General features: G+C 48.0%; 1 protein-coding gene across 4 annotated transcripts in view; it reads right to left on the bottom strand.

The window, feature by feature from the left end:
- RALGDS (ral guanine nucleotide dissociation stimulator) overlaps positions 1 to 20,969 on the bottom strand; it is a 66,848-nt gene extending 45,879 nt beyond the window's left edge. For 2 of the 4 annotated variants that reach the window (XM_081967236.1, XM_081967237.1), the window contains exon 1: positions 2,481 to 2,863. In XM_081967236.1, coding sequence (XP_081823362.1) covers positions 2,481 to 2,711 — 231 coding nt within the window. In that variant the 5' untranslated portion in view covers positions 2,712 to 2,863. Of the gene's footprint in view, positions 1 to 2,480; positions 2,864 to 9,574; positions 9,837 to 20,858 lie in introns of those variants that run through there. The other 2 variants (XM_081967239.1, XM_081967238.1) reach the window with 2 other exon arrangements.
- Between the last annotated feature and the right edge of the window lie 316 nt (positions 20,970 to 21,285).

The following is a 21,285-nucleotide window of genomic DNA, read 5'->3' as shown; positions in this document are numbered from 1 at the left end:
GAAATGTTTTGGCGTGGGAGGCCGTCTCGCGGTTCAGTGCATGCATAAATTTAAAACAATAATCATAATAATAATCAAGCAGGCTGAACCAGGGATCAGCGCGCATGATACTCAAGCAAATAAGGAAGGTAGTAAACTTACGCCGTGGTTTTACTCGGAGGCTGTGCGCCCAGCAACCAGGGGGAACAAAGGGGCAGCTAATTCAGCATCCTTGTTCTAAAATAAACCTCTTTTTTTTTTTCCCCCAAACGAGAAGCAGACGAGCAGATAGCTAAGAAGAGCTCAGGAAGAGAAGATTGGGGAAAGGCTTCCGAAGTTTTCACGCTGAAATCATTGTATTACATTTTACAAAGTCGTACGCGTAACCAAAAGGAGAAAAACCATCAAGAGAAACAACGAAGAGTAGAAAGAAAAGAGGGATGGAGGCCGTGAGAAAATATAAAGAAAATAAAAAGAGACGCGAAGAATACCTCCGACTTCTTCTAATACAAGGATAAATATGAAGAACGCTTACATCTGGTTTTTCGTTTGTAAGGCTGTAGTAGTCTAACGAAATACTAAGTCCTCAAACAATTGAGCCCAGAATTTCGGTGGCTAAGAAAGAGAGAGAGAGAGAGATTTGTGACGTGAATTTGGCCGCGTTTTACGACCTTTCTTGCCACGGTTGTTAAGTGAACCACTGCCGTTGTTAATTCAGGAACACAGTTGTTAAGCGAAGCTGGCCTCCCCATGGATAAGGGGACACCGCAACCGTCATAAATACGAATCAGTTGCCGAGCGCCTGAATTTTGATGCTGCAACGGTCACTAAGTGTGGAAAAACAGTCCCTTTTTTCCAGTGTTGTCATAACTTTGAAAGGTCATTAAACGGACTGTTGCAAGTCGAGGACTACCTGTCATGATGTTACCTAGTTTGGTACAAAGTACAAATAACTGCCCCAAAAGATGCTATCCTGAACAATCCTTGGTGCTGCCTAAGAGCTTTGGGTGGTTTTCTTGCAGACATTTCATTACCAAACTAGGTAACATCATCAGGGCATATCATCCTGTCTCCCAAAAACTGTCAATGCAAAATCCATCAAAGGGGTCCTTTTTTTTTTTGCTTTAGACACCCCCCCCCTCCTTAAACACCCTTGAAAATGTGTCAATTCCCCAAATTTGGAAGGCCTTGTATCCAGGGAAGAGTGTGGTTAAAAGAAAAGTTGTGTTTTGTGGCTTCACTTGCAGGATTGCCCTGTGTAAACCAGCCCTGGCTAAGCCTATTTACTCAGTGTGTACCTCCAACAGGGTGGCATGGCGTGACTTAATCCACGGCGAGGATTTACTAAGGGGGGGCAGCTTGTGCTTCGGATTAAACACCCAAGGGAGGACATTTAAACCTAGTTAACCTGTGACGTTAGACCTGATCATTGCCGGCTTCACCTGTCACTTTTCGATCTCCAGCGAAGGCCAGGATTTACCGTAACTTTAACCGTGATGTTACGGAACGAGTCACAGTTGTTTAGGTTATGCAGGGGATGCTTTAAACCATAGTTTGCACGCCCCCCCCAAAAAAACCACGAAGCCAAAGCCAAGCCCGATGCGGGGCTGTTTACAGAGACAGCGCAATACAATCGCATTTGTCAAACTAAGATTTCCTTTGTTCGACCCACAAGGGACCCACAGCTGGAGAGCTCCCTTATTCCCCCCAAAACAAGCAAGCTCAAGAAATCGGGGGACGGAGGAGGCACCCCAAAAAGCCAGCCAGCAAACTGCACCAACCCACCACCCGAATTCAACAGCTGGATGGATTCACACCACCAGAATTAACCTCAGCATCCATCATCATCACCCCATAAACAGGGCAGGGACAGGGGGCACCGGACGGAGGTTGGCAGGACGCGGGAGGAGAGCGCATTCCCAGGCTGAGTTCGCGAATCGATCCTGGTTTGTTTGGGTTTTTTGCACGGGTTGTGTGAACCCACCCGCTGAATCAGCTGAGTTTTTTTCCTCGCAACCCACCCACCCAAGAGGTTTTCCCTTGCACAAACCCGAGTTTTCTTCCTTGCCACCCACTCACCCTCGAGTTTTTCCAACCCTTGCAACCCACCCACCCTCGAGTTTTTTCCTTGCAACCCACCCACCCTCGAGTTTTTCCTACCCACCCACCCGTTTTTTCCTCGCAACCCACCCCCAAGCTTGTTCCCTTGCAACCACCCGCCCCTCGTTTTTCCCTTACAACCCACCCCCCTCGAGTTTTTCCCTCGCAACCCCCCGTTTTTTCCCTTACAGCCCACCCACCCGTTTTTTTCCTTGCAACCCCCCTCGTTTTTTCCTCGCAACCCACCCACGCGAGTTTTTTCCCTTGCAACCCACCCCCACTTGAGTTTTCTTTGCAACCCCCCCCACGACTTTTTCTCTTGCAACCCCCCTCCTCGAGTTTTTTTCCCCTCGCAACCCCCCCTCGCCCCCCAGCCTTGCGCTCCGGCCGGGCTTGGTTACCTCCAGCGGGGGCAGATCCGGGTCCAGCTGCGTGAAGCTGTGCAAGACCACCGGGCTGGCTTCCTCGGCGGCCACTTCCAAGCGCACCGCATCCCAGAGGCTGCGGAGCCGGCGGCAGCCCTCGAAGAGGCGCTCGGGGCTGCTGCAGCTGCCGCCGCCGCCGCCGCCGCCTTGGAGAGCCCTGGCCGAGCGCTCCTCCGGCAGCAGCTCCGACCACATCAAGACAACCATGGGGCTGCTGCGGCCGCCGGGCTCCTGCTCGCAGCCAGCCTGGTCGGGCGCTTGTTGGAGAGCGGCTGGATGGATGGGGTGTTGGAGGGGAGGGGGGGTTCTTCCCTTGCCCGCTTCTCCTGCCACCGGGAGCCCCTCCCCCGGGAAGAGGGCCCGCCCCCTCCCTCCCGCAAGCCCTGATGTCATCACTCAAACCATGGGGTGGAGCGCGGGGGGGGGGGGAGAGAAAGAGGAGCTTTCCGCGCCGCAACTGAGCTGGGAAGGAAAGGAGACCACGCGGCGCCCTCTGCAGGCTGGAGAGGCGAGGTTTGGGAAAGGCGAAATGTGTTATTTTGTTGCGTTGCTTTGTTGTTTTGTTTTGTTTTGCTTTGTTTTGCTTTGCTTTGCTTTTAGGAGAATTGGCTACTCTTCTCTACCCCGTTCCCATCCCACCACAAGACGGATGATGGGCTAAAACGGACCCTGCTTGAATGAAATAAATAAATCATATATGTTTATTGGTTTCTTTGCCAACAAGTATGGAGGAGATATAATGCAAGAGCAGAGTTGGAAGGGACCTTGGAGGTCTTCTAATCTCTGAGGATTTAATAATAATTATCTCACAAGCACAAGGAACCAAGTATGAGAACACATAAAAAGGGGGCACAAATCAATGGATATAAATAAGCAAGCCCCAGCCGTCAACACTACAAAGAATACGTATCAATGGGGACCGTAGGACAGGGACGGAAGGCAGGCTGGTGCGCTTATGCACGTCCTCCTTTATGGATCTCTTAAGAAATGTGTAAGGTCCATGGTAGACCGTTTAAGGTATAAGGTATGGGGGTTAGAGGAATTAACACAAAATATATACAATCACTTTTGTCTCTACTTGGAAAACCACTTCTGGGTTTCGTGGTTGAGGTTGAAAAAAAAATGTGAAGCTTTGATTTGGGGTTTTATTGACGAATAGATTTGTTGTTATAGAAAATGGCTAGTTTATATTATCAGGGTAAACGCCAAAAGTTGAAATATGATGCTATTCACTTATGCAGCCAAGAAATTAATAGAGGCTTGCTCCTGGGGAGGAAAGTGATGGCAAATCTAGACCGCATACTAAAAGCAGAGACATCACCCTGCCAACAAAAGTGTGCATAGTCAAGGCTATGGTTTTCCCAGTTGCAATGGATGGCTGTGAAGGTTGGGCCATAAGGAAGGCTGAGCACCGAAGAAGGGAGGCCTTTGAACTCTGGTGCTGGAGAAGACTCCTGCATTGAGTCCCTTGGACTGCAAGGCCATCCAACCGGTCAGTCCTAGAGGAGATCAACCCTGACTGCTCTTCAGAAGGCCAGATCCTGAAGAGGAAACTCAAAGACTTTGGCCACCTAATGAGAAGGAAGGACTCCCTGGAGAAGAGCCTCATGCTGGGAACGATGGAGGGCAAGAGAAGAAGGGGACAACAGAGAAGGAGGTGGCTGGATGGAGTCACCGAATCAGTCGGCGTGAGCTTAAATGGACTCCAGAGGATGGTAGAGGACAGGAAGGCCTGGAGGAACGTGGTCCATGTGGTCACGATGGGTCAGACATAACTTCGCAACTAACAACAACCACAATTTGAATATAGAATAACAGAGTTGGAAGGGACCTTGGAGGTCTTCTAGTCCAACCCCCTGCCTAGGCAGGAAACCCTACATCACTTCAGACAAAGGGTTATCCAACATCTTTTTAAACACTTCCAATGTTGTGGCATTCACAACTTCTGGAGGCAAGTTGTTCCACTGCTTAATTGTTCTCACTGCCAGGAAATTTCTCCTTCGTTCTAGGTCTTAGTTCTTTCTTCCCCCACTAGCGAGATTTTGCCAGGTTTTTTAAAAAATATTAGTTGTGGATTGTCGTTTAATATTTATTATATTTGAGATAGGAAGAGGAACACTACCTCTTGTCAGTTCGACGTCTTATGTACGTGAGAAACGTGAGGTGGGGGGAGTGATGAAAGCACAGCCATTTTGGAAAGCAAAGAGTTAAGCAAAGTGTCCAGGAATTGAGCTGGAAACCAGCTAGGAGAAAATCAGCCCATTGTCTGCAGGGTGGGTTTGCTTAGCTAACCTCTTCAATGCTGAGAAGACCCCCCCCCCCCTGTGCTTGCTTCCTGTACTTTGGGGGTCTCCAAAGGAGAAATGGGGACAGCAGGCTTTTTCCTGGAAGGAAGTCAATCCAGGGGGGACTAAGGGAAAAACCAACAAATGTGAAAACAAGTTAACTTGGAAGATCAAAGCTGTGCTTCTGCAGGAAACACGCGGTCAGCGACATATTCTTAGAGTTCTCTTAATTTATGGGTAGAATATTATTCCGCTTGCAGGATGCGAAGTCTGCAGAACTGGGTTCGTTTGGGTCAGCCGATCGTGGCTAATAAAAGAGTCAAATATTCCCTGGCAAGACCCCAGATGCATAGTTTGAATTTGGTGGGTGGCAAAAAAAAACGTCAGTGAGTTCAAACCGAGATGTTTGGACTCGGATTTTATGGAACAAGCCACCTTTGGGGTGGCTTCCTGTTGCCGGCTTCATGGTTTACAGACCACGGTTCGCACAACTCACGGAAGCAAAAGCGAAGCAGCCATGGATTCTGAGCAAGAGGCTTCCTGAGAGCAGGAAGCAAACTCCTTGTCCCGACAAAAAACCCTTTTATTAATTTGTTGTGAATTAAGCTCATTCACATCCAGCAAAGTCTTTCAAGGGAGGATTTACAGTCACAAACCTTATCAGGCTTGGAGAGCTGCCAGGCCGATCTCTGCAAAACTTGGCAAGGAGTCTTGGAGAGTCACGAACCAATTAAGCGAACTGATTGCCTCCTGCAAACTCTACTCCCCTTTCGCTCCTCTTTTATTTCCTCTGGGAGGGGCCATTCACTCTCCCACCTGTGGCCTTACTCCCAAGTCGACCTGTGTTCTTTATATGTTCCCTTTGTCTGCGCATGCACACACTGGGAACAGGCTCCAGCTGTTCTTCTGCCTCACTGATGCCTGACTCTGAAGGCAGCTGATAACTGTCAGATGGCCCTGGCCCCCTCTCTGCCTCCGACACAGAGCCCTCATCAGAGCCTTCCCCAGACTCCAGGACTTGCTCAGGTTCCTCCCCCAACCTCCTGACTGTCTGAATCTGCTGCCAGCTCTGCTGGCCATGTTTCTGGCTTAAGGAGAGGAGAGGAGATCCAGTGGAATGGAATAAATGAAATAAAAATCATCTAAACTTGCAAGGAACAGCCTGAGATACAGAGATCACGTTTTGTCTGCTTTTTGCTAACTAACTTCTGACAGGTACCAAATGCATAGAAAGGCGATCAGCTTCACAGGATGGGCCTAAAGGAGCTGTAACAACCCCGAGAAAGGGACGTACAAGCAGTCCTCGCACTTACGACCGTCATAGCATTGCCCGCAGTCCCGTGATCAAACTCCGGGCCACTGGGCAACCAGCATTGAGCACTTAACGACGGTTGCAGTGTCTCGAGGTCACGTGACCCCCGTTTACAAGCACAGTCAGGGGGGGGAGCTGGACTCGCTTAACGACCGCACGATTCACATAACCGCCGCAGGGATTCACTTAATCAAACAAAAAATGGGCGTAAAATTAGGCCCGACTCGCTTCACAATCGCCCAGCTTAGCCATGGAAATTCTGGTCTCCACCGCGGTCGTAATTTGAGGACTATTTGTATTTTCTACGTACGAGCGAGCTTTCCCCTCATAAGCATTTGGGGACAGGCGTTTCCATGTCCCTCAGCATGTTTTTCACCACTCGGGGCATCACTTCCTAAAATTCTTAAGCGCTGCAGATCTGTCAACTTCTTCCTTGTGGGTTTCTAAGTTCCAAAATCAGCACAATTGCCTTGGGAAAGTCTTCATTATTCATCCTTAAGTCAGATGAAAACAAAACGCTTTGCTTCATCTGTTTGAAACACCAGTCAGTCTCCAGCTCGGCCACAACTTTCCTCTTTTATAATTAACGTTATTTGTTTTTAACGATTCTCTCATTCCTTTTTCATGTGGATCTTACGACGTGTTAATTCTCCTGTTCCTTTTTCATGCCGCTTTATTGTCCTCGGTTTTAATGGCTTTTCTAGCCTGTGTCTGGACAGATCTCGCTCGAAGCACCCGTTTTTAAACAATAATGTAATAACTCGTAAACGAACCCCGTAAAGATGATTTGCCGCTCCAGTACGGAACATGAAGTACCAGGAAGGCGAGCTAAACCAGAAATTCAAAAAGCTCTGGAAACAGCGAAATGATTTTAACACCTAAGGCAAAACAGTATGCATGGGGTGTGTGTTTTTTTTGGTCAGCAATGACACACAAAGATGAAAGAGGATTTTTTTTGAGTTTAAGAAGTGGCCACTCACTTCATAAACTCATAAGGATATTCCCTCCCCACTCCTGGGGGAAGGATACTCCAAAATTCCCATTCCCTCTTTTCAAAGCCAATGCAATCCGAAGTTGTATTAACAGAGAGGTGCAATCAAGATCAAGGGAGGTGCTAATACCACTCTATAAAGCCTTAGTAAGACCACACCCGGAGTATTGCATCCAGTTTTGGTCACCACACTATAAAAAGGATGTGGGGACTCCAGAAAAAAATGTATAGAAGAGCAACCAGGATGATTAGGGGACTGGAGGCTCAAACATATCAAAGGGAAAGGTATTAAGTGCATTCTGTCTCAAAGCCTGGTCACTTTTGATCACTTTTGACCGTCGTTGCATGGATTTCATTTACGCATTTGATTCCAATTCAGCTCCGGGCGGGTCTACGCTGAACTTTTCAGCCACGGGTTGGGTCAATATCTCCTTCGCTCCCAGGCAAAACAATCAAAACTTCCAGAGATGCATCCCTGCATTTCACCAGCCACGTAGAAACACGGGGGGGGGGGGGGGGGGGTGTGTGAAAATCAGAAGCCATTTTCCCCGTGGAGTAAGTACAACTGCATGATACGGCGCTCATCCAAGCCACTCCACCTACGGATGGACCAAAGTCTAAAAGGATTAACAAAGGAGAATAGTTGTAGCCCAGGGTTGATCTGTGGGGTCCTTGGTGCTCTCTGAGCTGGGTGGCTTTCTTGCAGACGTTTCATGACCCAACTAGGTACCATCATCAGTGCCAGTGAGTGTGCTGTTTGCCCCCCGTTTATCTACAGTAGCTTCCCCTGGTGGAGGTGTAGTTTTCTCCTTGATTAGCACATTGTTTTCCCCTTGATTGTTTGTCTGGTGTCAATCCCTGCTTATCTGGATATTGGGTGCCGGGGGCGCTGGTTTCAGGGTGAGCTATTGAAAATAAACAGGGAACAAGCTCCCCACTCCCTCATCCTGATGTTGTTATCTAGTTGGGCAATGAAACGTCTGCAAGGAAAACAACCAAAGATCGGAGGGCCCCCCAAAAAGGATCCCCTAAATTTGGAGGGAGAGGGTTGAGCGAAGTGATGCATTTTGAGACCATTCCTATTTCCCCCAAATTTGTATCTTTTCTCTGACTCCCACAGCCACACTAATAGTACATGCTCTGGGCTAGCATCCTTTAAAATTGCTGCTCAGGTGAACTCAGCACCAAAGAGTCAAATGCTGTGCAACTCCGTCCATAGAATGTAGAATAACAAGGTTGGGAGGGACCTTGGAGGTCATCTAGTCCAACCCCCTGCAAAAGCAGGAGATCCTAAAGACCTAAACCATCCCAGACAAGAAGCGGTCCAGTCTGTTCTTGAAAACATCTAGTGATGGAGCCGGCAAGTCGTTTCACTGGTTAATTATAGAACACAGAATAACAGTCTTGGAAAGGACCTTGGAGGTCTTCTAGTCCAACCCCAAGGCTCAAGCAGGAGATCTTATTCTTATATCATTCCAGACAGGTTGCTATCCAGTCTCTTCTTGAAAGCCTCCAGTGATGGGAGCACCCGTAACTTCTGGAGGCAAGATCATTACATCCATTAAGCGCCCAGGTTGAGAACAAATGTGGACAGTGAGACTCACAACAGACAAATAGTCCTCAACTTACAATCACACAACCATTAAGAACCGCTCTCCATATTCTGCCCTTAAAGGTTCCCCTTGCACATCTGTGCTAGCCGTTCCCGACTCTAGGGGGCAGTGCTGATCTCCGTTTCAAAGCCCAAGAGCCAGCGCTGTCCGAGGACGTCTCCGGGGGTCTTCGACTCAACGCCCGAAGGCGCACGGAATGCTGTTCCCTTCCCACCAAAGGCGGTTCCTATTTATCTACTTGCGCTTTTGACCTGCTTTCGAACTGCTCGGTGGGCAGAAGCTGGGAGAAGTCACGGGAGTGTTAATAAGAGTGAGTTAATAAGGCGATTAATCAGCAGGATGAAATCCCTCGAACCAGACTGGGAGTAGCCTCGAATGCCGCTCCCTTTGGCAGAGTTACCTGCGAGGCACGACAGGGGGTAAGGGGGGGGCGACGGCTATAAATTTTATAGATAAAATAAATAAACACAAGGCCCAACCTCGGTGTTTCCCTCAAGCCGCGCCTATGACTAGGGATCTCTTGCACCCAGGACTCATCCTCTCCTCTCTCCCGCGGGGCTTCCTGGCGGTTTCAGAGCCTTTTGGGCGAGGTGAGTTTGGGTGAACGGGTGGCACGACGGGCAGTGTTTTTTTTTTCCCCTGCCAGGGAAAAAATCCCAAAAAAACCCTTTAGCCAACTGAGTTGAAATGTTGGCCAGCTGCAGCTGCATACAAAGGCAGCTGCGGAAAACTTCTCTGGCAAGGCAGGAGTGGGAAGGATGTGTGGGGAGAAAAGCCTTCTTTCCCCCCACCCCTTCCCCAAGGCTTCCTTCCCCACCTTGCCCAAACTCTCCTCCCCCCCCCACACGCACATACAACCGGCTACTCACATCGTCGTCTTGCACGCTCAAGGGGATGTCTAACATGCACATCTGGAACGGTTGCACCAACGCCTTCTGCATGCTGAATAAAGGTTTGCCCTCCATCCTCCTGCCTGCCACGTTCCTGTTCTCCCACCTGGAACCTGGTGGATGGAGGGTTGCCCCCACACCTTCCCTCGCCTTAGAGCCCCGGAAACAGGTTGCCAACAGGCACGGCGGCGTCCGCCAGCATCACCACCGCAGCAGGAGAAGCTCTCCGGGGCGATCCCAAAGGCGGCATCAGTGAGTCGTTTCCGTCGGCTGCGTGCCCGGGCTGTGGGTCATCAGGGATCCCGTCCCCGCCTCTGGCAGGGAGGGAAGCAGGCAGGGGAAGGCACCTCCTTTGAGGCTCAACCTGCTTTCCCTCGGCTGGGCTTCCCCCGGATTCCTGCTGCCCCCAGCAGCTCCCCAGCCTTCTCCGCCAAAGGCTGGGCACTCCGGCTGAGGCTCTGCATTGTTTCCCAAGGCACAACAGGTCCCTTCCTTTTGGGTCTGGCTACTGCAAGGCTGGGAGTCTGCAGTCATCCATGGCAGAGAAAGCACAAAAATGGTCCAGGGGGAGGGAGGAGGGGGGGGGAGAAAGGAGGTTGACGCAGCCACGTTCTCCTTCTCTTTCTCTTCCCCCCCTCCAGCTCTCATCCCCCTCCTCGCTGGAAAGGGGAACGCCCTCTCTCACCGTCAAGGGCACGGTAGGGGTGGGAAACCTGAATTCATATTCCCTAGCTCTGCATTTCTGCAGGAAAAGCCTACGCTGGGCATCCCCTGCTGCCAAACAGAGAGAGAGAGAGAGATGGAGGAAGAGAAAGTGGGGAAGAAAAAAACAGAGAGAGAGAAAGGGGGGGAAAGAGAGAAAGGGGGAGAGAGAGAAAGGGGGAGAGAGGGAGGAAGGGATGGAGAGAAAGAGGGAGATGGAGAGAGAGAAAGCGGGGGAGAGAGAGGGAGGAAGGGATGGAAAGAAAAAGAGAGAAAACAGGGGAGAAAGGAGAGGGAGAGAGAAAGGGGGAGAGAGGGAGGGAGAGAAAGAGAGAGATGAAGAGAGAGAAAGGGGGAGAGAGGGTGGAAGGGATGGAAAGAAAGAGAGAGATGGAGAGAGAGAAAGAGGGGGCGAGAGAAAGGGGAGGGAGAGAGAAAGAGGGAGAGAGAGAATGGAGAGGAAAAGAGAAGGAGAGTGAGAGAAAGAGAAATATTGGGAGAGAGAGAAAGGGGGGGAGAGAAAGGAGAGAGAAAAGGAGACAGGCATCATAAACGTTTCGTGACCTAACTAAGTAACATCATCAGGTAACTGATAGTGTTACCTAGTTGGGTAATGAAACGTCTGCAAGAAAACAAGTTCTGAGAGCACCTACACTCCTCCTCTCTCTGAAACTCTGTTCCCTTCTAGCACTGATGATATTACCTAGTTGGGCCATGAAACGTCTGCAAGAAAACCGCCAAGCTCAGAGCTTCTATACATAAACGGAAAGCCCCACTCCCTTCTAGCACTGATGATATTACCTAGTTGGCTCATGAAACGTCTGCAAGAAAACCACCAAGCTTACAGAGCACGATGTAAACACGATTTGGCTACTACTCTGCCCCAACACAACACGCCTCCAATCACAACCTACTTGCAAAATGGGAGGTGCAATTTCATTTGCCCACGACTTGTAACTGCACCATCTCTCCGCTAACTACATCTCTACCCAACCCCATTTCCAGGCCCCAAAACAACCAAACTGGCGTTGTTTTGAATCCACGGGCTGTTTCCCCGATCACCTTTAACCCAGGTTAAAGTCATCAACAGAACAGGGGGGGACATGACAAGGAAGTGTGTTCCCCACCGACGGGGAACAAAGTTTGCAGGAAGTTTCCACCCTAAACATCCGTTCATTCCAAAGGAAAGGGAAGCATTCAACGCGCACGCATGACCTGGGATGGCCAAGAAGCCACATTAAGGACCCGTCGAACCCCTCGCTCGCAATCCATTGCCAAAAAAGATGAAAAGTAGAAGTATAATCTTTATTGTCATTGTACTTAAATGCAACGGAATTGGTTTGAACCTCACAGGTGCAAAATTCTAACAGAAAACGAAAAAAGAAAGGAAAAGAAAGAAAAGTAGCGTGTGCCTGGAGTGATTGTGGTTGTATTTAAAAGTCTCACAGCCCAAGGATAGAAACTATCTTTAAACCTGTTTGTTCGGCTGGCTCTACTTTGATGCCTTCTGCCTGATGTGCAAAGAGACACTGACCAGGGCGTGAATCCTCTCTGAGTATCTTCCTTACTCTGCTAAAGCGGCGAGATCTGGCGATGTCACCAGTGGTGTCAGAGGGCAACCAATGGTTTCTTGTGCCCAAAGCACAAGAAATGGTTTCTTGTGCCCTTATCTTCTTCCGTAAGAAACTCAAGACCCACCTGTTTCGACTAGCCGGCCTGGCCTAATTGTAATTACAAGTAACACTCATTACTGACCTTCCTGGATGGCTTTCTAAATTTTAAATCTTGGGATTTTAAATTGGTTTTAGAATTGTTTTAATTATTTAATTCGTTTGGGTTATATATACAGACTGTATGTTTGCGTGGTTCTGTCTGGTGTTTTATGTCTTGTTTTGTTGTTTTTATATATGAACGGTCTGTACACCGCCCCGAGTCCCTGCGGGGAGAGGGGGCGGTCTATAAATTTAATAAACTTAAACCTAAACCTAAGGGGGAAAAAATGATCTCTCCCTTCTTTTTCAAGACTGGGAGAGAAAGCAGTTCGGCTGGGGAGCCCTTGCTAGAAATCCTACCAGTGCTTCCAATTACTAAAAAGAATGGGGCATTATCTGGGTTTTTTTTTTTTTTTGCCCCACCTCTGTTTCCTTCTCTCTCCAATCTTGCACTGGGCAGGTTTTACGAGAGAAGGCGTTCAAAATCCAAACATGGGTGCCATCAGGGGTTGGCATTTGGACGCGGGTCCAAAGTGCCCAGGTGAGTTTGCGAAGTTGCCTGCTCGGCTCACCGAAAAGGAGAAATAAAAAATGATTATTGAAACAGCCTTTCAAAGAGATAAGCGCATTGGGGAGGGGGGGGGGAAAGCAATTATACATGCAGCTATTTCTGGGTTCCCATTTCTCAGCAGTTTTTTTAAAATTGTTTCTGGTAAGGGGGGGGGAGAGGCCCGGGAACCAGGAATGTTTCTAGGCAGCCCTTTGCGGGGATTGCTGAAGCTTCGTCTGATTGGATGTCGGGGAAACTGAAGAAGAAACTCGGATGAGAAGCGAAATGTCTTCAAAGGAAAACCAGAAAAATACAGTTGCCCCTTGGAAAAAAAATAACACCTTTGGGACAATAACCATGACCTGGATGTCCAAGAATCTCCATGGACAATTCGTGCTTTGTGATTTGTGCCACAATGTAGAAAAGATGTGGAGACTCTGGAAAGAGTGCAGAGAAGAGCAACGAAGAGGATGAGGGGACTGGAGACTAAAACATTTGAAGAACGGTTGTAGAAACTGGGTGTATCTAGTTTAATGAAAAGAAGGTCCAGGGGAGACATAATAGCAGTCTTCCAATATCTCAGGGGCTGCCACAAAGAAGAGGGAGTCAAACTATTCTCCAAAGCACCTGAGGGCAGGAAAAAGAAACAATGGGTGGAAACTAATCAAGGAGAGAAGCAACTTAGAACTGAGGAGAAACTTCCTGACAGTTAGAACAATTAATCAGTGGAACTGCTTGCCTCCAGAAGTTGTGAATGCCCCAACACTGGAAGCCTTTAAGAAGAGATTAGATAACCCTTTGTCTGAAGTGATGTAGGGTTTCCTGCCTAGGCAGAGAGTTGGACTAGAAGACCTTCAAGGTCCCTTCCAATTCTGTTATTCCATTCCATTCCATTCTATTCTATTTTCTCCAGTTCTTTTTTCTGCCATTCTGCTGTCTCTAGGCCACATCCACTATTCATACTTTTTTTTGTCTTATCTTATAGACAACTGTTAAATCCATGCGCCTGTTGGAATTCTAAAGTCCATGAGCATTTGAGCTTCTTCATTTTGTATCCCTCCTCCTCCTCCTCCTCCTCCTCCTCCTCCTCTTTCCCTTCTCCTTCTTCACCTCCTCCTCCTCCTCCTTCCTCTTTCTCATATCTGTCTTCTTCTCCTCCTCCTCTTCCTCCTCCTCATCCTTCCTTCTCCTCCTTCTCCTTCTTCACCTCCTCCTCCTCCTTCCTCTTTCTCATATCTGTCTTCTTCTTCTCCTCTTCTTCCTCCTCCTCCTTCTTCACCTCCTTCTCCTTCTTCACCTCCTCCTCTTCCTTCTTATTCATTTATCTGTAGCGCAAAGGGTCTAATTTGTATGATGTATTGTTTATGGTTCCTTGCAGCCAGATGTTTAGACTGGATTTGGTGTTTTTTGACCGTCTATCGAGGTCCTTCCCAAGGAACCTGGACTAGGCAGATGTTACAGTTTGATGGCGTTTCAGATATTCCGTGCAGGATGTCAGCTGTTCCCTGTGAAGCTGCCTTTTGCACTTGACTGATGTATTCTTACGGTTCATAGCACAGTCAGAGATGTACGCGTTGGGTTTGACCTTTTTATCCACCTGTCGAGTTGCGTTATGACTGTTTATCTTTTTTCAAACGGCAAGGCAAGGGCGATTTGCAAGAGAGAGCCAACAGATTTGTGGGGGTTCAAAACGGGGGAAATTATTACCCCCCCTCCCCACTGCAAAGAAGACAGGAAGGCCTGGTTCCAAAAACGATCATTTGTAGGCATTTTTCACAAATCGTCCCAACAAATATGACCGAACGAAAGGGGACGCTGTCAGATTAGGTTGTAAAAAACAAAAAAAAATGGGGGAGGGAAACCCGCCCCCCACCCCCCACCCCCACACACAATTCAGCAACGGGTTTTCCCGTCCTTCTCCATCTTTCATGCTGGGTACCACACACTGGTTGTCATGGAGACAGCCACATTCAACGTTGCCATGCTTACAAAGCGTTCGATGGGGCCGGGGACGCCCCTCGTGCGTGCAAGGGTGGTGGTGGTGGTGGAGGAAATTGTTCGGAAGTAGCGCGCGGTGCCAACCTGGAGTACCCACGTCCTTTTAACAACCTCAGTCGCAAAATACGAAGCCTCTCAAATTCGGTTTATACCTCTAACGCCAATCCTGGCCTGTGGGGTTCTCTATCAGAGATTGGGGGCGGGGGGGGGGGAGAACCAAAATTGATGTAGGATTATTCGAAACAGATCAAAATGGAAGGTGATGGCGAGAAAGCATCCGTTTCCCCGGGCTTTCAGTAGCCTAAAAAATCTTAGAAGGGCTCATTCACACATTCAGATTGTTAACCTTGTTACTGATTTACGCTGTTTCCCTAGGTTTACCGAAGACAGTGACCTAGAATTTAACAATAGCTTCGTGCATGAATCTCACCAAGGGAAACATTAATCAAGCTTGGCATGAATGAGCCTTCAATTGACCTGGTTAACATGCCATGAAATGCAACCTCCCTCCCCCCCTCTGTCTGTCATTCTGTCTGTCTCTATATCTCTGTCTGTCTCTCTCCCTCTCTCCCACTCTCTCTCTCCATGCCATGGTCTCTCCCTCTTTCTCCCTCCCTCTCTGTCTCTGTCTGTCTCTCTGTCTGTTTCTCTCTGTCTCTCTCTCTGTCCCTGGTAAACCCATCGCAAGGAGCTGCCAGTCTACTCGCTTTCCTCTCTCTTTGTAATTTTATATCTAGGTGAACTCCCCTTGTTCATCTCCCTCTTGGGAGAAATCAAAACACGGTTTTTCGCATTTGGCCAGGCGGTCACCTCGCGGCTCTTGACGTCAAGCCTGCCTCCCGAAAAATATTTTCTTTGACCGATGGCCAAACCAAGCTCAGAACTGGAAAAGGAAGCGAGGCAATAAATCCTCGGCTGAGGAGTAAAATCAGCGGGATCCTGGCACTTTGTAGGTGGGCAAAAACAGGACAATTTAAAAGAAAAATAACCAATGTGTGTTTGGGGTTTGGGATAGCTGCATATGAGCTCTATTCAAATAAACGTCGCATTTGGAGAAACCTGATTCTTTTCTTTTCTTTCTTTAATTCTTTCTTTCTCTTGCTTTTTTGATCTCTTTTTCTTCTTTCTTTCTTTCTTTCCCTTCCCTTCCCTCCCCTTCCTTTCCTTTCCTTTCCCTATCCTTCTTTTCCTTTCCTTTCCTTATCCTTCCCTTCCCTTCCCTCCCCTTCCTTTCCCTATCCTTCCTTTCCTTTCCTTTCCTTTCCTTATCCTTCCCTTCCTTTCCCTACCTTTCCTTCCTTCCTTCCTTCCTTCCTTCCTTCCTTCCTTCCTTCCTTCCTTCCTTCCTTCGACAAGAAAAGTCGTAAAATGGGGCAAAACCCACCCAACAAACATCTTACTTAACTACAGAAATGTTGGTGTCAGTTGTGGTCGTAGGTCGAGGACTCCCTGTACTAACTTAACAGGTCATTTACCTCTGTCTTTTCAATCTTTCATATATTTGCAACACATTTTCTACATTTGCTCTTTTATAGTGACAGTCACACCTGGCTTATCAGAGGCTGTGTTTTTATCAGTTTGTGCTGCGAAGCTATTATTTTATTTTATTTAAAAAAAAAATCAGTATTATTATCCTTTCCCCCTCCTCCTCTTCCTTTTCCATTGGATGTACAGATGTGTTAGGTGGGCAGAAGATGGCAGCAGACAACCACAGTTGGCTGAATCTCAGAAAATGAAGCAGTCAAGAGACCACAAACGGATCCTTCTGAAGGCAAACCGAATTCCGAAAGTCAATCAGGGAAACACCAGGAAATCCCCAACCTTGAGCGCAGACTGGGAAGTTAAAAGCAAAAAAACAGGAAGGTGGCGGGCTATTTTTAAAATGCCCTTCCTTTAAAGTCGGAGGGAAACTTCACCCTTTTGCAAGGGGGCTATGGCGAAGGCTTGGCTCTTGTATGGGGTGGATTGATTTTAATTCTCCAAAGCACCTGAAGGGCAGGAACAAGAAGCAATGGATATATATATATATGTTGGTCTTGTTGTATTCGGGTCTTTTCCTGTGTAAGATTGAGATTGTCTTGGCCAATATAAAGCCAAATACGCTCATCACGAAATCTCCAGAACCGTAAAGCCTACAAACTTGAAATTTGGCACGTATGTTCCTCTTGGCTTCTAGGTGCTCGCTAAGAAAGGATTTTTTGAAATGACTAACGCATCATTAGGATTTCTTATACAGTAATTAACATGTTCTCATGCTAAGGAGTTCTACTCCCCCTCCCCACCTGAAAAGAACTCTGTTCCAACTGCCAGTTGCCTCACATTTTGTTACCTCAGTTCAAACGGGCAGACGTTCCATTCCTTCACTCAGGAGCGGTCTGGGTCTCCTTAGGGTACTGAATGTCTACTCCTTCCACCTATGGAACTGCTTCCGGACTCAAGGCGGCAGGAGCGATATTCCCTTAAGTGTTTCAATCACCAACCACCACTGAGCCAATGGATTATGAACCAAATTTCTCCTGCATAGCCCGATCAAATAGTTTCGTTGCGAAGCACTGGTATCGAGCTAGTAACAGAATAACAGAGCTGGAAGGGACCTTGAAGGTCTTCTAGTCCAACCCCCTGCTGAAGCAGGAAACCCTACACCATTTCAGACAAATGGTTGTCCAATCTCTTCTTGTAAACTTCCAGCGTTGGATCATTCACATCTTCCGGTGGCAAGTCGTTCCACTGATTAATCCTTCTCAGGAAGTTATTGCTTTCTGCCATGTGTCAATCAAGCTTGCCCCCCCAAAATATCCCCAGTTTCGAGGATGAGCTGGGACCAGAAAGGCATGATCTGGAATGCAGAGTGTTTCAGCTACTTCAAAGAAGCCAGAAATACGAAATGGTGATTCACTGGCCCTTGTTGTCTCCCATTGAAGTATTTAGTCATTATAAAATGTCAGAACAAATTGTTCTTTTTAGTAGGTATTTTGCATCTTACAACAAAGCAGCTGGCGCCACCTTCTGGCCAAATCAGGAATAATTTAGAATAGAATAGAATAGAATAGAATAGAATAGAATAGAATATAGAAAGAATAGAATAGAATGGAATATAGAAAGAATAGACTAGACTAGACTAGACTAGACTAGACTAGAGAGTTGGAAGGGACCTTGGAGGTCTTCTAGTCCAACCCCCTGCCTAGGCAGGAAACCCTACACCACTTCAGACAAATGGTTATCCAACATCTTCTTGAAAACTTCCATTGGAAGCATTCACAACTTCTGGAGGCAAGTTGTTCCACTGATTAATTGTTCTAACTGTCAGGAATTTTCTCCTTAGTTCTAAGTGGCTTCTCTCCTTGATTAGTTTCCACCCATTGCTTCTTGTTCTACCCTCAGGTGCTTTGGAAAATAGTTTGACTCCCTCTTCTTTGGGGAAGATATTGGAAGACTGCTATCATGTCTCCCCTAGTCCATCTTTCTATTAAACTAGACATACCCAGTTCATGCAACCGTTCTTCATATGTTTTACCCTCCAGTCCCCTAATCCTCTTGGTTGCTCTTCTCTGCCCTCTTTCTAGAGTTTCAACAAAAGAACCGTTAGTAATCCTGAATCCTGTATAGGGTCTCCTGCTTGAGCAAGGGAGTTGGACTAGAAGACCTCCAAGGCCCCTTCCAATTCTGTTACTCCGAATTCTGTCCACGGAAATGTTTTCTCCGATGTTGCCGTCAACTAATCCTCTCTTCCCAGACGTAGATCCCAGGCACGACTTCAGGTTGTTTTGACAGCCGAAATTAAACCCTGATGGTGCCGTTTGGCCCCGTTCAGACACAGCACAACAACACAGCACAGGTTGACACAGGCCTGGTTGGCTCCAGCTGACGTCAGCAGCCAAGGTGCTTATTTGGCTAAGCCCCAAAAAAAGCAGCTGAATTCCCATTTTCCTCCCCACCCCAAGAAAGGATCTCTCTATGGGTGGGGCTCTTTGTGCCTTAACTCTGAAGGATGGTGATGATAATGATAATGACAACAACAAGAACAACAACAACAATAATAATAATAATCACAAAATATCGGGACTTGCAAATTTAAATTGAGCAACTTTGGAAAAAGAAATCGTGTGTGGTCCCAATTGTAATTGGAGCCCTTGGAGCAATGCCTAAAGGGCTACCTCGCTATTTGAAAATTCTAAATTTATCAGATTTGAACATTCTGATTCTACAAAAAACCATCCTACTTGGAACAACTTATATCCTCCGATGTTACCTAGGTCCTTGGTTAGGACTCGAGCTGTTGAGCTACCAACCAGCCCCAAAGGCTGTGAATCTCACCAAAGATTAACCAAATAATAATAATGATAACAACAACAATAAACACCAATAGAGACATGATTGAATTGCTGCATTAATCCACTGGTCAGTATGTAAAAAATACACGCTGCCTGTATCTGAAAAGTCGTGGGAACATAAAGTGGAAAAAGTTACTGAAAATAAGAAGGTGAAGATCTTGGTGGGACTTTCGAATACAGACGGATTCGTCATTTGGAGCACAACACGCCACATATCACGGTTGTCGAAAACCGAAGTGTACAGTTGATTGATAGCGCTGTACCAGGAGACGCCAGAGTCGAAGAAAAAGAACTGGAAAAAAAATCACGAAATATCGCGACCTGGCCATCGAAACTACGCGATTATGGATGAAACAAGTAACAGTGGTACCCATTGTCATCGGGGCACTTGGCACCATGTCCAAGAATTTTATAAAATACATCAACCAATTGCAGCTTCCTGCAATAACACCAGCGGAACTGCAAAAAACCGCGCTACTCGGAACAGCGTATATTTTAAGAAGGTCCTTGGTTGATACTTAGGATGCTGGCATCAAACCGTATCAACCATTAGCACCAGTCACTGGTATTTGTGACACATCTTTAAATGTTCAGTCGACTGAGTTTCATCTTTAATGCATAAAGTATATAATAATAATAATAATATCATCTATGATATCATCTTTCAAGTTTCTCATCCATCTGGAAGCCAAATTCAAGATTTAGCAAACCAGCCAACGCACTCTTTTAACGTTTCCAAGGTAATTCTTACTCCAATCACGAAGGTAGCAAGAAGGTTGGGAATTTAAGTGCGTCGCATCCCACAGCTTTGTGGGGTTGATTTGGGAGCCCCAATATTCCACTAGGCACAATTTGAGATCTGGGGATGACCCCCTAAAAGCTTCAAACCCCCCCCACACATTCCCTCATCCTCCATTCCTACCTACTGGTACAGGCAGTTCATTTAGTGACTGTTCAAAATGACTACGGCACTAGGGGAAAAAGTGACTTAGGGCCGTTTTTTGCACACTTTAGGGTCTCCGTGGTCCACATGATCAAGACGCTTGGCCACTGACTCGTGTTTATGATGGTCACAGCGTCCCCGGGGTCATGCGATTTGGCGACCTTCTGACAAGCAAAGTCCATGGGGAAGCCCGATCACTTAACGACATGTTTCTAACTTAACATCTGCAGTGATTCACTTAATGACCGTGTTTCTAACTCAACATCTGCAGTGATTCACCGAACGTGGCAAGAAAAGTCGTAAAAGTCACTGAACAAATTTCTTGCTTAGCGACATAAACGTTGAGCTCAACTGCGGCTGTAAGTTGAGGACTACCTGTAATTTGCAGGTGGGAGGGGGCTCACTACGGACCCCCAAGGGCCCAGCAGTGGGGCTGATGATCCCTGGGCTTGAAAATAAAGACGGATCTAAGTTCCTTTTCCGTTTCTATGGAATAAAAATGTCACCCGAGTCCGAAGGCCTCTAAGGATCATCTAGTCCACCCCACCAACATCCCCAATGCAATGACCACTGTGGTGTGTGTGTGTGTGTGTGTCCCTTGCTTTAACCACCCCACCCCCACAATTAAAGCCTGTTCTAATGAATCCTTGGGAACAGTCTTAGCCCTGTGGCTAAGACTGGGTCTTCCCCAGCTGTTCCCAGTTTCCCTTTCCCAGTTCCTCTTTCCAGGCGAGGGGGACCTGTCTATCCTCCAGGGCTCCCCACCCCCACCCTTTTCCCCAAATGCAAATCCGGGCTTCCCCGGCGACCCCCAAGCCCCGACAGCTGCATTCACACGTACCAAGCCGAGCTTAGGGACCAGGTGGGAAGGAGAAGGCGATTCCTCCCGTCGGGAAGCCGAACGCCGCCGGGGCCAACCTCCTGAGCCCCCCAGCACACCCCTCAACACGGCGAGGGTGGTGAGGACGCAGACCCCTCCCCACCAGCCCCTTCCCTTCCCTGCCAGGTCTTCTCCATCGCGTCTTACCTGGCTCTCCAGCATCATGGTTTTCCACGCATCCTGTTTCTAAGGAGCCGGGCGAGGAAAAAAGGCGGGGGGGGGTGCGATCAAGGCCCGGGGCTTGGGGAACCGCTACGAGAGGAGGAGGAGGATGAAGAAGAAGAAGAAGAAGAAGAAGAAGAAGAAGAGGCGGCAGGTGGAGGAGCTCAGGGCTGGCCAAGGGAGCAGCAACGCCGCCGCCAACGCCGCCTCCCCGGTGTCGTTCAGCAGCTGTCCAAGCCCATAATAATCCGAGCTTCCTGCTCGCCTTCTCCGGGCGGAGCTGGGGCGATCCCCGATCAGCGTCTCCATCCACCTCGCAAGCCGCCGGGAGCTTGGCAGGCGCAGCTGCCGCTGGTCAATTGGGAAGCCGAGCTGGGGACTTACAGCCAGGTCGGGTCAATTTCAGCCGGTA

This window comes from Natrix helvetica (assembly GCF_964273705.1).
Source record: "Natrix helvetica genome assembly, chromosome: 15".
NCBI lineage: Eukaryota > Metazoa > Chordata > Lepidosauria > Squamata > Natricidae > Natrix > Natrix helvetica.
This window is presented reverse-complemented; position numbering and strand designations above follow the sequence as displayed.